At 34.4% G+C, this 15,608-nt stretch overlaps 1 protein-coding gene across 5 annotated transcripts in view; it reads right to left on the bottom strand.

Moving 5' to 3' along the window:
* Window positions 1-15,608, bottom strand: part of SMCHD1 (structural maintenance of chromosomes flexible hinge domain containing 1) — an 84,222-nt gene that overhangs the window by 29,079 nt on the left and 39,535 nt on the right. For all 5 annotated transcript variants that reach the window (XM_054815615.1, XM_054815611.1, XM_054815612.1 and 2 more), the window contains 10 exons: window positions 13,467-13,611; window positions 13,144-13,240; window positions 9,823-9,895; window positions 7,968-8,107; window positions 6,829-6,963; window positions 5,724-5,951; window positions 4,856-5,004; window positions 2,853-2,941; window positions 1,573-1,691; window positions 712-879 (listed from right to left, as the gene is read on the bottom strand). In XM_054815615.1, coding sequence (XP_054671590.1) covers window positions 712-879; window positions 1,573-1,691; window positions 2,853-2,941; window positions 4,856-5,004; window positions 5,724-5,951; window positions 6,829-6,963; window positions 7,968-8,107; window positions 9,823-9,895; window positions 13,144-13,240; window positions 13,467-13,611 — 1,343 coding nt within the window. The remainder of the gene's footprint in view (window positions 1-711; window positions 880-1,572; window positions 1,692-2,852; window positions 2,942-4,855; window positions 5,005-5,723; window positions 5,952-6,828; window positions 6,964-7,967; window positions 8,108-9,822; window positions 9,896-13,143; window positions 13,241-13,466; window positions 13,612-15,608) is intronic.

The following is a 15,608-nucleotide window of genomic DNA, read 5'->3' as shown; positions in this document are numbered from 1 at the left end:
TGAAAAATAAAATAAAAAACTCCCAACCAGTAAATAAATGGATGGTACCAAAAATCTCCATCCTTTTCATTTGATATAAGTACTGTACTCCCTTCCCCACTTTCTGACTGTAAACTTAAGTAAATTTGGGACTGCCTTCTTTCATCCCAAACATCAAAAAAACCCCAATAACTGATAAATGAGAGATGACTTGCTAACTATTACTACCATTAAGGACAGTATCTTTGGCAAACAGCAGTGGAAGATATGTTAGGATCCAGCCCATAGTAAAATTGCTGCACCAAAATAAAAGTTTTTCATCTGTAGAAGGGCAAATGGGACAGAATAAACCGTTTAAGAGATATTAAAGAATACAGTGTTGTAAACAGAATCACACATATGCGCTAGATTACTCCAAAATAAGTTTAGTTATAAAAAACTAATGTAGTTAACTACTGTATGAGAAATGCTTCACATCTACAGTCCCATTTAAAACACGTCTATATAATTAGACAGATTGCAAAGTACTTAATTTTGCTTGTGTTATGCTGTCCCATATAGAATAAAAAATGTCTCTAGAGCTGTCATTTTCTGACAATTTTTAGACGTATAATCACTAAGAAATCAGAGTTTTCAGCTTTGCATCCTGTGCTCCAACAAGCTCTGGAAATAAAAGACCTGCTGACTAGTGACCCCGTTGGTTGTTTTCCAAACAAAACCTGTCCAACTTACCTTTTCTAACTCTGGCCAATCCACAAACTGCAATTTAGCAGGGGATCCTGCAGTTACATTTACTCTGAGAAAGTCAGAAAATTCACGCCATGCAAAGCACAATTCTTTGCTTCCAAGTAAAGAAGGTTTAAACCGAATACCTTTTACTCTCATTGTTAGAGTACTTTCCTATTGAGAAATAAAAAGATTTTTATCAAAAACAAAGGGAAGTATAATTTTTTTTTCAGTATCATATTTTAATATTTATGCCTGCTAGACACTATTTGCTGTTTTAATTGTGAGACAGTGAACTAAAAACTAAGCGACAAGACCTATTCCTTCTATTAAATTTAAATGGACTTCTTGTGTAAGAAGTGACCAAACTGAAGCATTTCTCAGGAACTTGTTTTTCAATGTATAAGAGTTACATACAACTTAGTTGTATCCAGCATGTTTTAAAATGTATAGAACGCATTTGAAATTAAACTATGTCAGACAATATCATGAGTCTGTTCCACAAGGTTCTCCAAAAGATCATAAAAATCAATTGTACCACCATAAGCACACACAGAAGAAAAGACTAAAAACAACTTAGAAGATAAGATAGAGAGCAATGGACTAGAAACAAAGCAAACCTGACTCAACCATGAAATGAACTGGCCCGTATATTGTACAGCTGCAGCAGTGGTAAGGTTTTTAACAGATGCTGCTGTATTCCTCAGAATGGGATCATGATTTTAATGCTTTAGGTCTCTATTTTCTCACAGCTTACCAGCTAGTGTTTAATTAGACTATTTTTCCACAGTTTTGGTTCAATTCTGTGTGACAGAATTAAGACACGAAGGCTACAGAGAAATAAACTATATTACATCTTACAAATACCTGCCAAGTTATTTTCAAACTTGATTTATCAAGTCCAGGCCCAGAAACTCCTAGGGAATTTACACATGCAGATGTCACTGTCTGAACCTGATTTCCATACTGATCTGTAATCATTACATCTGTTAAAAAAAATGATGATTAAATTTATTAAGATGATTACCTCAGCAGCTGCTTTAATGAAACATTATACAACATACAGAATATAAATGTATACAACATACACACAATATAGAGAAAATTTGCATGAGTATCACAGGATCACAGGATGGCTGAGGTTGGAAGGGACCTCTGGAGGTCACCTAGTCCAAATTCCTGCTCAAGCAGGGCCACCCAGAGCCAGTTACCCTGGACCATGTCCAGATGGCTTTTGAATATCCCTAAGGATGGCAACTCCACAACATCCCTGGGCAACTCGTGCCAGTGCTCGGTCACCCTCACAGTGAAAAAGTGTTTCCTGATGTTCAGAGGGAACCTCCTGTGCTTCAGTGTGTGCCCACTGCCTCTGGTCCTGTCACTGGGCACCACTGAGAAGAGCCTGGCTCCATCCTCTTTACACCCTCCCTTCAGGTATTTGCATACATTGATGAGATCCCCTCATCTTGTGGGTATCAAAAGGGTATTAAAAGAATAGGTATCTATATAGTCCTATCACATATTTGTGCTTCCCATTTTTTTGAAAAAAAGAAAAAAGATTATTTCTTGCTATTAAAAGAAAAAAAAATCTTAAAATTGAAAGCTGTTTTTCAATCTGTTAGTTTGTCCTATGTGCTTTTCTTCACTTACACACAAGCTTTTAATGTCCCAAAATACTGTAAGAATTTTTAATTTCTTACTATGTCATGTAGCAACTGCATACAGAAACCGAAGGAGAATGAGAAGACTGATTCCCTAACATGCCTTCCTCTTAGGTAAACTCTAGCCTTAAAATGTTTCACTTTGAAGTCCATGCCTTTGAAATAGTCTGATTGCTGTTATGGCCTGTAAGATTTCAGAATACATCAACGCAACAAAAATTTATGAACAATTTGAACTCAGTGTGATGAACGTCCGAATGTACAAACTAAGAGGCAAACTTTATCAGAGAGTAACTCCAGAATTGTAAAACAGCAATTAGAGAAGTCTGATTATCCTTCCATGAATGAGAATGTAAACCTGTTTTTAATGTTAAAACAGTAGAAGATAATTCATTTTTGATGACATCTGTGTACATAACAGGCTAAGAAACTGCAAAGAAAAAGAAGTATACTTTACAAGAAATTGAAGAATATGCAAATACTCACCAATTTCACTTTGTAGTTCTTCACCCAGCTGCAGTGTGTTTGGTCCTTTTAATTTACACTTAATGTGTTTGGGTTCATCAGGAAGTGGTCTAAGCATATGAAAATTGACTTACAATAATTCTCATAAAGGTAATCACTTATAATAGTAGACATGATAAAGCATACAGCAGTTATCACTCACTTGCGACTGGAATTTTTAAAAATTTTATCTTATCCTTGCACATATTTAGAGGATCAGGCCTCAGATGCACACAAGTTACATAGTAGCTTTCACCTCAGTCTTATCAGGGGGAGCTTATCAGACACTGCTTACATAACAAACCACAGTAATGTTATGGGATTTTACCTTATCTGTAATAACTTTCCAACCAGTATTTTACCATAGATCAGATCATTAGCCAGATAAAGCAGAATTCAAGTTTGGAGTATTTTAAATCTTGGGAAAAAACATCCCCAACACCTCTAAGCCGAAGTAACATACAATTGTCTACATATTAAAATACATCTATTACTGTAAAACCAATTACAATATCAACATTAATCCTGATATGCACATAAAAAGGTATCACAGTCTCCCTTGCTACAAAAATATTTGCTGAACTTAAGGACCCGATTACAACCAACATAGCTTAAAATTTGTAGTGATGCAGTTTTTCCTTAAAAGCAAAACAAAACCAGAACACATTAAAAAAGTGATGGAGAAGATGCATAACCATAAAAAAAAACCCAAAAGAAAAATCAGATTTCCATCTCCTCTTTTGCTATGATAAAGCAGAAGTCATCAACCTACACTATGACTAACACTAGTCTCTTAAAAATACTGGGGTGCTTTTTAACAATCTCAGCCTTTCCTTCCATTTACTTGATGAAGGTTGATGTATGTTATATGCTGGCTTCCCAAGTATTTAAAACTTATCTGACATCTGCAAGTTATTTAAGATTTAAGAGTTATCCTACACCAATGTTTTTTACTCCTTTTGTGTGTTCTAAGCTAAAAATTATGTTGAGATCTTTAAAAATCCCATTGGAATGGCCTCCAGTTAATTTTTATGCCAACTACAATAGCATAACCCCTCAACAGAGGTTCCCTGATCTGAGACTGCTTTTCAATGACATGCGAAAATGTATTAAAAATATTCAATAAATCAATCCACTGTTCTAGTTCCTTTTAAGAAGAGAGGTATTAATTTAGTCTGCTTTTCTGCTCTTCATAAAAGAAAACAGAAAATACTACTTAACTGAATATTTTTCTGTCTCTGACAGTGTTGCATCATGGACACCTCTTTACAAGCATTATGCTCCCAATATTTTATAGAATCTTAATGCTTGGTCATGTAGTTATTTTTTTTTTTCTACTGGAGATCTGTGAAATGTCTAATTGCTGCATATTAACCCTGGCATCAGTGCGCTATGAACTAGTTAATTTTAACCTATTAAGAACTGATGAAATAAACTAATTTAGAATGAGATTAATCTTAAAAAAAAAACTTTATAAAGATACAGTAAGTAGAGCTACTGTCCAGGCTCACTAAGAGTGACTTTAGGCAGACAATTTTAAAGTTCAATTTACAGCCTGTCACTTTTGGAGATATCAGATGCAGGCATGCAGCATTTGGCTAGATAAATACTATCTTTACCTTCAAAGTAATAACCTCCGTAAGAGTAACAATTAATTTCATAGTGATATTTCTCTTTAGTAACCAGCGACCTGACTCTTCACTAAGACTAATTATCCTACAAGCTAATGCTTACTGAACATTTTCAAACTTTGTATACTTAGAAAAGTGATTATAGGGCTGGATACAAACAGATTGTGATGCAGTCTTTCACATAGGTAGTGTTCTCATCTGTAAACAATTTGCAAAACCTATATTCCCCTGTTAATTTGCCAACTGCTTTCATTATTTCAGCTTCTGTAGAAAGATTTTTTTTACCCCAAAGTACAGATCTACAATCCTTTGCCAACAACATAATTCATAAAAAAGTATTTCAAATGAACAAACCTGACTGTGAATGCACTCTCCAAAGACACGTGGTCATCAAGATAAGTAATTAGACAGTAACGTACATCTTTTACTGATGTTGGTACTTTTACATCAGGTAATAATCCCTGAATCAACTGTTCTCTGTTAATTCTAGGTGTCCAGTTAACCTAAAATTAAAATTTTTTAAATTAATCAAAAGCTAAATTACTAATGACTAGCTACATAATACACCCGTGGTCATTCTAAATATGCTGAAGTAACATACAGGTAACAGAAGCTTTCAATGGAAAGCCTGTGCATTTTCCAACAGTAACCAATGCTATCCTCCCCAATATGAACATTACTCAAAAAACCCAAAAAACAAAACCAAAAAACCCCCCAACAAACATCAAACCTAACCAAAATATGCATTAAGTTTCCCTCACTTTCTTGAGTTAGGAAGATCTGATTCTGAAAAAACTCACCAAAAAGTGTGTCACATATTTAGTGGAGCTCTACCTTTGTACTAGGCTCCACATATGTACACAGAAAGAGTTGATAGGTAAGCAGATCTTCATGAAGGAACACGCCTATTCAAGGTTCCTAAATGTTGGGAAAACCCCATATCTGAAGAATCATAGCTATGTTGGACTTATTTTATTCTGATTAGAGCAGCACTGGAAATTACTAACCTGTTTTTCATAATACTACCCTGAAGCGTTATTTAACATTTTATTAAATCTTTACCTCATTAAGGACAGTTTTAATAAAATTATTTTTTAAAATTTATTAAGCAGAGTGAAGTTCCCATGTATAATAATACAGTCTTGAGGAATATTATTTCGTTGTCTGATGTCTATGGATTTTAGAGAACCAGCATTGTATCTCTCCCCTCAAAAGTACTTGCCTTGATTTTTTCTGCCACAGCTGGAGTTATGTGTATCTCCCTTTCTCCTTCATCATACATCTGAAATATAAGGTTGTGCAAGACATTGCCAGCAACCCAATTAATTTCATCCTGATGTTTAATTTGAAGAGCTTTCTGTCCGTCCATACTTAAGACCTGTAGTCTTGCAACATGACTGCTAGGAAGAAGTTTAATCATCTTTTCCACTGGTGGCACATCTTTGCAACTCTATACATGGGAAAAAAGAGATATATAATTAAGATATAAAATATACATATATGCATAAATGTTACTCCATAACAGCCTATGGCACTACTCTGGATAACCAGGTGTGACCAGGTATCCAAACATGAAATCAGCTTGACTTGTCAGAAGTAAATCAAAAGAAAATGCCAGAATACTTACAACTTTTAACAGATACTAGTATTGATGCTAACTATTTAGAAAACTTTTTCTATTCCGAAAGTACTATGGTATACAATTTACAAAATACTTTTTAAGAATAATCATAAGTATCCTTTCATATAGGTCATCTTGCTATATTAGTATTTGTTTACACATTTTTCAGGGTAAAACACCACAGGTCTTATTTTCTCCAGTAGTGTGGCTCTCCTGACTACCAGAGAACTGAGTAGTCAGTTTAATTTAAAAAAAAAAAAAAAAAAAAAAAATCAAACTTCAAGAGCTTTAAGACTGAAATGCTACAAAAAGCTATCAATTTTTAACCTTTGAAAGAAAATACCCTTCTTCACTAAAGTTTTGGGGAACATGTTGCCATACCTATTCTGGCTCTAAATGTTTATTCAATGAAGGCAATTTGTCAGAAGGATCCAGAGAGTAAAAAGGGGAAGAAAAATCCCAGAAATAATGCATATTTCTGAAATACTTCAGGGAGTTCAGAAATCAAGAGTAAGAAAAAAAAAAAAAAAGGAAAAAATTCTTTTTATGATTGCCCGGAGAGGAAAAGGGCAGCCACCTGATTATCAAGCTTATGGTAACTTTTGGGGGATAAGTTAATTCATAAGAGACTTCAGTACACTAGCAAGACAGTACAATAAACTGTTTTGAATCATTTGTTCATCCAAACATCCCAATCAATACTTACAAGTATTTCAATCCTTGCTTTCAGCATCTGGTCTTTCTTTATATTCTGTACGTGTATAACCGGCCCCGTTAAAATGTTTGTTCCTGCATTACTGCAGTCCACAGAATACACTGGAAGGTTTGAAGCACCTAAAAACTATTTAAAATGTAAAATTAAACTTCAAGTTTCTTTTATAGAACTACTAGAATAATTCCAGAATTGATTACTTGTACAAGTCCCAACTATTAACAACAGATAAATTTGATAGATTTCAGTTTTCCAGAGGCCTGCAAGATCAACACCTTTATTATTTTGCAGGTGATGTGAGATGTGTGGGAGAAAGGAAGAAGTTATAGAAGTAAAATTTACTATCTATTCAACTGTTTTGTATTAACACATAAACACTAGTCTCTTTTGCCATTATGGCAATAAATTCAATTAAGTTGTTAAATAAATCTCCTTTTCATTAATTTTCTAAAAATCACACATTAAACAGAATTTAAATATCAAGTTCAACATGTCATCATACTACTGCAGACCCAGGCTACAGGAAGAGAATGCACACTTATAAAGTGTATATGGAATACAGTCTATGTTGCAGTGGGAAAAACATTTTTATTTGTTTATCTGTTTTTACTGGAAGACTGATTTCACTAGAATTGGAAAAGTCACTTTCCCGAGTTAAAAAACCCTAGGTCTAAAGGGCAAAAGTTTTTTACGTCTAAGAGGCACAGTAACACCTGCATTCCTGTTTGAACTTAGATAAGCGCTTATGATAATAGTCTTATCTAGTATTGTCTTTAGGCTCTAAATCTGCATTTTCATCTGAAAAAAAAAATCAAAAGCTGTATGAAGTTTTTTTCTGAACAAATTTTAGCATTGTATATGGCAAATATGACCTACAATACCTTAAAACTGTAGCTATATAGCCTCCACAATTTTCTCTTCCATTTCCAAGGCCAGATTCCTTTGATTCTGAAACTTACCAAATGACTCATAATAGATGAGGCAAGAGAGTCACACTTATGACCACCAAGCTACAGAAACTTCAAAAGCGTTATTAAAGATAATAAACTCTATATAGATGCCAAAAGAGGCTCTTTTCCCAGCCCTTTAAAAGGCAAGTATCAAAATCCCTATGATAATAAAATGCAGTTTACCTTGCAATGAACTATCAACTTTGGCTGTGCTGTTATATTTCCTGATTCATCCAGTACTTCAACCTGAAAGGGGAAAGCTGTCCCATTTTCAATCTTTAGAATTTCAGAATCTGGTTTTACTTTCAATTGGTGAGGAGGGCCTGTAAAAACGCACAATTGCAGAACTGTGGTTATATTTTAGGTAACTTGTGAGACACTGGATTTCAGTTTTTGCCATCTCAAAAAGTTTTTAAGGCCAAGCTAGCAAGGTATTTGTGGTAACAAACCATTTAGCCCAATTCAAGTGTATTGGTTTACGTCAAGAAGTTCTGGACACTTCCTGTCCTTCAAAACATACCACCTGCCAATCTTTTGAATGAATTCACTATGGAATAGTTAAACGAACATGACAAACTTCAGCATATACAAGATATAGACACATGATATAGCACTATTTACATACTACACGGATTCACATTCATCAAAAAGAAACTTGAAGCTTTCTCCTGACATATTAAAACCAAAGATATTAATGCTGAGATATGTGATCAGTCATGATGTGCAGCAGTTTAATTACCAAAGCTACCACAGCTACAATTTGTATGCAAAGAAAAGAAACAGAAAATTTTGTTGGCATTACTTGGATAGTAAAGTGAAGCTATTTAAGTAAGTCTACCCCCTAGAAGATATAATGACTTTATCAGTCTTAAAAAAAGAGAAGGAAGTAATAGATTACTATTAAAAGACAAGTTCCGAAGGAACAAAGGCAGCCATTTTTCAGAAACATCCTTTAAGCACCACTCATTAAAACTTCCATTTCAAACTCACTGGTTGAAGAACAGGAAAGACTGAAATAGCTTTTATTCACTCCTTCCTCAAAAACACAGCTTTAAAAGCCAAGAATAAGTCAAATGGTAAGACAGAGGTAGCGAAGCATCTCAATGTTACCAAAAGCAAAAGATTCTAATGAAGGATGAAGTTGCCTTCATTCAAGGTAAATAACTAAGCGATACACAATACCATCTGTCGCAAGTCAGATTGTTCCACGCCATTTTCTACACGAAGCCTTAACTTCTCAAAAGATAAATAATAATGCAATAAACTGTGCATTGACAGTCTAATAAAGCTTGAAGTACACAATTTCTCTGCAAAATAAGATGGGAAAGGCTGAAGTTTGGTAGGTCAAAAATTGGGAGGCCAAAAAAAAAAAAAAAAAAAAAATCAGCCTTCAAACTATACCTTATCTCCCAAATCCAGAAAAACCCAGGTAACAAGGGATAACAGGTATCATACAAGGGACTTCTCAGCATCAAGACATCCTCAAAGCATAAAATTCTGTAAGGGCAGTGGACTTACAAACTTCTATATTTCTCTCTTGCATTATGATGAAGTCAACATGTAACACTAAAAATTTCAGACACAATTCCAACTGTCAAAGCATCCCGGCTTTGCTGGGGAAAGACACTGAATGAGCACTTATCATTCACATGATGTTTTCTACAGGGAGAACAGGTCAATGCAGATTAGTACAGGTTAAAGGGCTTAATGTTGAAGAAAACTGAGAAGACAAAAAATTCATTCATTCAATGGTGCCAGCTTCTATTTAAAGTAATTAAAAAAAGTGAAAAATCAGTCTCAAGTAAGTAAATTCCAGCTGCTAGACAAATGGATGAGATTCAGCTGTGAGTTTGACATTATTCCTACCAAGAATGACATGCCCTTAACTTTATTTAGTTTCAGTCATCACTTGGATGAGCCAGAATATCCTTTTTTATGCCTCAGTAAATATTTCACCTTCTTGGAAGAAGAAACATTTCATTAATAGTGTCAGAATAAAGTTCAACAAAAATTCACTAAATATTTTAAGGATACTTACCAGGCTGCAATCTTATTTTAAAGATTTGTGTGTCTTCTTTCAAACCAGGAAGAGTAACCTTCAGATTGAAGTTCTAACGAAAAGAATAAATACTAACCTTAAACAAAATTAGACAATCAATTATCTCCCATAGTCATGTCAATTCATATATATGTAAATTTTAGAAGTCTATCCAAATTTTCTTGCACCATTACCTAAGTTAAGATTTCTTTTCCTGTACTAAAATCTGTCTTTTTCATGTTACTATTTCCAGAGATGTTCAATCCAGGATTTGCATGTTAATCTACATGATTCTGAAACCATTAAAAGGAGCTATTATAACTTGTGGTTTCCTGCTTAGAGGCTTGTTTTAGTGGGGAAAAAAAACCAGTATCAGTTCAAAAAAAAGTAGTTTTAAAGAAAGGGTCTAAGTTCTCTGTTCATTATTCCTTAGCTAACTGACTGAAGCAAGGCACCACAATTACTATCCATTTCATCTTTGAATAAGGCCATTAGAAAAACAACTTCTGTAGAATTGCATCACTAAAATTGATGTTCACATTAAAATCAGAGAATGAAGCAGTCTAATCAATAATCTTAAAAGCTCCAACTTCAGAAAACTAGTTGCACTGCAGATATGTGAATTTCATATTTTATATATTTGATATTTGAGAAGATTTAGTTGCAATTAATGGATTGTCATTTTTACATGTTCAGAAATGCCACCTCTGGAAATGTTTGGTTTCATAATCCTGGCTTATGCCCACCTCATGCCTGACAGGGCATGTGCAACATTAACACCTTGTAAATCGAAGGAAAGCAAACGGGAAACTCTTTTGGTTTGCTGGGTAAGAGAAGCAAAAAGTGCAAAGAAGCCTGGGCAGGTGCATTACAACTGCAGCCACATCAAACACATGAGCTCCCCAGCTGATGGTGCAGAAAAACACTCCAGCTCTGGCCAGCCAGCCAACCCCAGTGGTCTGCCTGCAAGCCAAGCAGCACATATCAGCTGGAGCCCCATTAAACCAAATGGTGAATCACGAGAAAAGGGGAAAGCAAAATATACTAGTTATATGTTGGGGGACTGAAAAGAAAACAAAAGGAAAAAAAAAAGAAAAAAAGAGAGGAAAAGAAGGGAAAAATAAGGTAGGAAGCGAAACCATGGGAAACTGGTATAGCTGATAACCGATGTTTAATGTTAGTAAGTTGAATTCTTCAGTAGGTCAATCAAGCTTTGTATTCATGCTCTTAACACTCCTCCTATGCTTCCCTTCTTTTAGTTTCAACCCCGTTTCTGCAATACTCATTTTTTACTTAATGCTGTCTTCTTAATACTGCACTATTTTCTTGCTCTAATTAATCAGTTTACGTCTTTAACTTCATTCCTTTTAATCTTTCAACATCTGTGTCCTCTAGGGAAGTTCTTTTCCCTTATCCTTCACGATCCCTTTATCTACTTTTCTTTTGCTTTCAAGTCTGCTTCTATGTGTACTGCAGTACTTTAAAATGAAAAGAAGAATAAAGAAATATGGTTTTCCTTTCTTAAACTCCTTTCTTCACCCTTCTCCTGACTATTCAAAATCTTGTAAGGGAGCAGTCTCCTTGAGATTGCTTACATACTTGTCTTAAAATTTTCTCTTTGATTCCACCCACAATCAAAACATACTTTTCTCTGTCTGGACTGGTTTGGGTAGAATTAAATCAATGACTACAGAAGTAAATGAAGTCTGCTTTCGTCTTTCTTCCCTATCAGTGCTTCCTTCATTGATGACTCTGATATTCTGTATTTCCTCTTTCAATCAAGTTTCTCCATTTGATATGTTTTTTCCTTCAACATTTTTTCCCTTACTCCTTTCACCAAAAAACATTATTTTTTTCCATGCTCTCCATTTCTTCCTTTTTGTTGTCTCATTCATTTTCTCCTAAATTCCTTCCAGAATCCTATTACTAGCTGCTTCTCTGGGACATTTTAGTTGTTCTGCTACCATTTCAAACGCAACTTTTAAGGTACTGAAAATTTCTCCTCTGTTCTTCTCTGCTTCTTATTTTAAATTAAGCACTGAAAATTACACTGTATTTATGTTTCAAAATTATCTGTTGTTTTTATTCTGCTGTTCCACCATCCTGCTTTTTGCTATTACTTTTTATTACTGTCTTAAACAGTCCTTTTTTCATATAAATTACAACTGCTACTTTCGGTGCCAGTTCCTGTATTGTCTCCTGCAATTAAGCAACGTGAGAAAATAACACCCTTTCTTTTCCATTATTATGATACAGTATTATTTCTGTACTGCAAATTCCGTAATTGACTTTTGGTCTTGCTGTGCACCAAATTTATGTCTTGCCACAGTCTGGCACTTTTGCTCCTACACACTTTATTTCCCATAATCCACTTTTACCTTATGCCATTATTTTTGCCTTTCCCCTTAAATTCTGAGCTTCACCTACAAGATTTATTACATTCAACTCCCTCTGTGTTTCAATAACCAGGTATACACTCCCTCTTCTCTTTACACACCTTTCCACCAGCAACATTTACTTTTTTTTCTAAGCAACAATATCAATAGTATAATGAGGTAACTTCAGCTACCTCAGTTCCTAGCTTTGTCTTTACTATGCTAGACTAAGACTAAATGAAAGGATTAGGACCTGGTTAGAATACTGTGTAAATATGAGATATACATAATTTATTTTTTTTAAATCTTCAAATCTATATTTATCAGAAGCGTTAAGATCTATTTTATGAAAGCAGTCTTTTTAGCACGTAACATATGTTTTTGTTTTCACAGTAAATTAGCAGCTTGACTAGGTGCTAATAATCCATCAATAACAGGTTGGATTTCGATGACATATTTGCTACAGAAGTGAAAAAAAGCATTCTGGAAACATCTAGAGAAGCTCAAGTAGTTACCACTCATTAACTATTACTACTCATCATCTCAATTGCAAGAATGAAAGATTTCAGGGCTCCCTATGCTATTTCAGTGCAAAAGTCACCACGATGATTCGGCTTAAACCATTTTCAGCACCAGTTTAAACTAAGACAGCTGATTTAGCATGCTGGGTAGACTCTACCACACACCCAGGAGCTGCTCAGCCCCTCCAGCTCGAGTCCCATCAGCTAACAGAATGCAGCTGTGGGAAAGACAAATTGCTCCAGGTGGAGAAAGCTGTAAGAGATCATCTGAAAATATCCCCCCCAAAAAAACCTGTAGTCATTAGTGTAGACGAAACTTACATAACACTATGTGACAATCCATTTTAGACAAAAATTATTTGCTCTGTGGGTTTTTTTGTTTGTTTTTTAAATACATTACTTCAAGTTTAAATTCATTACCCTACCTTGCCCTGGCAACTGTTTACACAGCCTTTAGCAGTGACACCCTTAATGACACACTTTGTTCCTGCAGTTATTTCTTCATACTGCAATGTCAATCCACTAGAAAAATATACAGGGAAAAAAAACAGAATCAATTTAAAAATAAACACAATGTTTTAATATATAATATACTTTCAGATATTCTTATGGAAATAAAAGCAAAAACGCCAGTTAATTCATGTGAAAAGTATCCAGTATATGACTCAGACAAAACCCAAAGAATTACCAATGTCACATGAAGAAAGGACAAAAAAATAAAGAAAAAAGAAACAGATGGGTGAATTACCTAGCTTCAAGAATTGGTTTAATGTCAGTTGTCAACTGTGTTGCATGACCAAATTCATCCTGCAATTCCAAAGGAATATTAAAAGGTACTCCAACTCGAAAAGGAAGCTCCAAAAGACCCACTGAAAATTTCTCTGGTTTGCCCTCTAAGACAAAAGAATAATACATTTTTAGAAGGAATTATGTATGTTCATTGGCTTTTTCTTAATTAAGGCTGCAATTAAGTCAAGTGGTTGTCACCATCAAAGTAAATAGGTTGTTCAGAATACTGTTGTAACCAACATCATGGTTTATTGATTGATCCTCTTTTTTTAACTTACAGTAACATAAAAACAATAGTTAAAACATAATAGCAGTAGAGTACAGTCTAAGAAACATAACAGGACAGCCAAAACTTCCAAAGTACTTAAAACATCGATACAGCACCTGAAAGTGGACAAGTTCCTTCTGGACAGCTTTTCTTAACCATTTAATTGCTTTAATTCTGTTAAAATCATTCATACAACAAAACATTTTTTTCTACAACTATCCCAAATTGAGAGATAAAGGTGAATAATGATGAGCATCTGAAAAAGAAATCTTAGTGCAGAAATCCTTCCTGTGAAACCTGGCCCCATTAGACTGCCTCCAATTATGCACTAAAAAATGAGTTTCAACAGAGTAGTACATATGGGAGCTTGTAAATGAGAGCAGTGTTTTGTGGAATCAAACTGTCTTTGCCAAGTGGCCTTTGAAAAAAGCAGCAATACAGTGCTGAGCTAAATGGTAGATAAATATTCTATCAAATTATTTTGGACTCAAATTAACAACTACTCTCACTGCTACAGGTTTCATTACCAGGGAGCTTCTTTTGCACTGGGGATGTGAAAATCACGGGGGGAGGGAAAAATGTTACCTTATATTGGCCAAAACTATTTTAATGGTTAAAACAACAACAAAAATACCTCAGCCTTACAGTGTTTACAATTTTATTTACAAGAGAATGATAAACGTGTAAAATGATTTGACAAAGTAACAGTATAAGAAATTCTGCACTGTCAAAGTGAATAACTACCAAAAGAACATGTCTGAATTGAAACCACAACACTTACACATTGACTTAGGAATTTCAGTCTTAACTGGCATTTATAATGTGGTTTTTTCTTTAGCTTACCGAGAACTGTAAACACTGAGCAACAACCTGCTGTTAGAGAAATAAAATAATTTGTTACTCAGACAAACAAGCTGTTGATTTCAGTTTAGATTTTAATTCTTTTCTGGTTTTATGTATACAGAGTCTAAAAAAAAGTCACACAAATGTCAATATTTTGGAATAAGAACTGTGAGGATGTATGGCTGTGTCTGCAACAACACAAAATATTGCAAAAATAAAGACTCAAAATATTAACTTTTCAAGACTGAAAGTATTAAAAATGTCAAATTATCTTCTGACTCAATAAAAAAGCAGCAACAGATAGCAAAAGTTGCTTCTGGTACCCCTTGTGTTAAAAGTACCAAACTATTAGTTCATTAGATTTTTAGATATTCTTTTCCAAGGAGGTTTAATAATTTCAATTGTTATGGCCAAAGGAATCTTTACTAGAAGGCTGCCATGCTGGACACAGCCACAATACTATTGAAAAAAGAATTTTTTAAAGTACAGAATGCAACTTTGTGACTTTTAAAATTCTCTTTTTGCTTTGATAAACAGAGATAAAGAAGGAGCAGACAATGTTCACTTATGCATTCATTCAAAGATTTTTTTTCTTTTCTTGGAACTTCATAGAAGTATCTGGAGACTTCAATGCCAGGTTTTCAGACATATGTCTGAAAATAATTACTCTTTTCAAGTAATGCCAAACATTTTTTCTGTTTTGTCATACAATAATACCTCTTTCTATTCTGCCAATAACACTTTTGCAGAAGCTTTTAGAAGAATATGCTACAAAGAACTCTTTTCTGCCTAAAGGGTTTGCATTCAAAGCCTGTAGTTCTGTGGAAAAAATAAGAGGCTACTGAAAGCATCCGTTTTTTTCTTGATCTTCTGGAAACAGGTGCTAGGTCTACCTCCCAAACTTGTGACGAAGATATCCATTTTAATATTAAATGCAAAGAAAATAGTATTTTTTGTCTCCCTCCCCTCCCCATCCCCCTAGTAGGTAAA

Source organism: Grus americana, chromosome 2 (genome assembly GCF_028858705.1).
Source record: "Grus americana isolate bGruAme1 chromosome 2, bGruAme1.mat, whole genome shotgun sequence".
In the NCBI taxonomy this organism is placed as follows: Eukaryota; Metazoa; Chordata; class Aves; order Gruiformes; family Gruidae; genus Grus; species Grus americana.
Note: the sequence above shows the minus strand (reverse complement) of the source record. Positions and strands in the feature narration are given on the sequence as shown.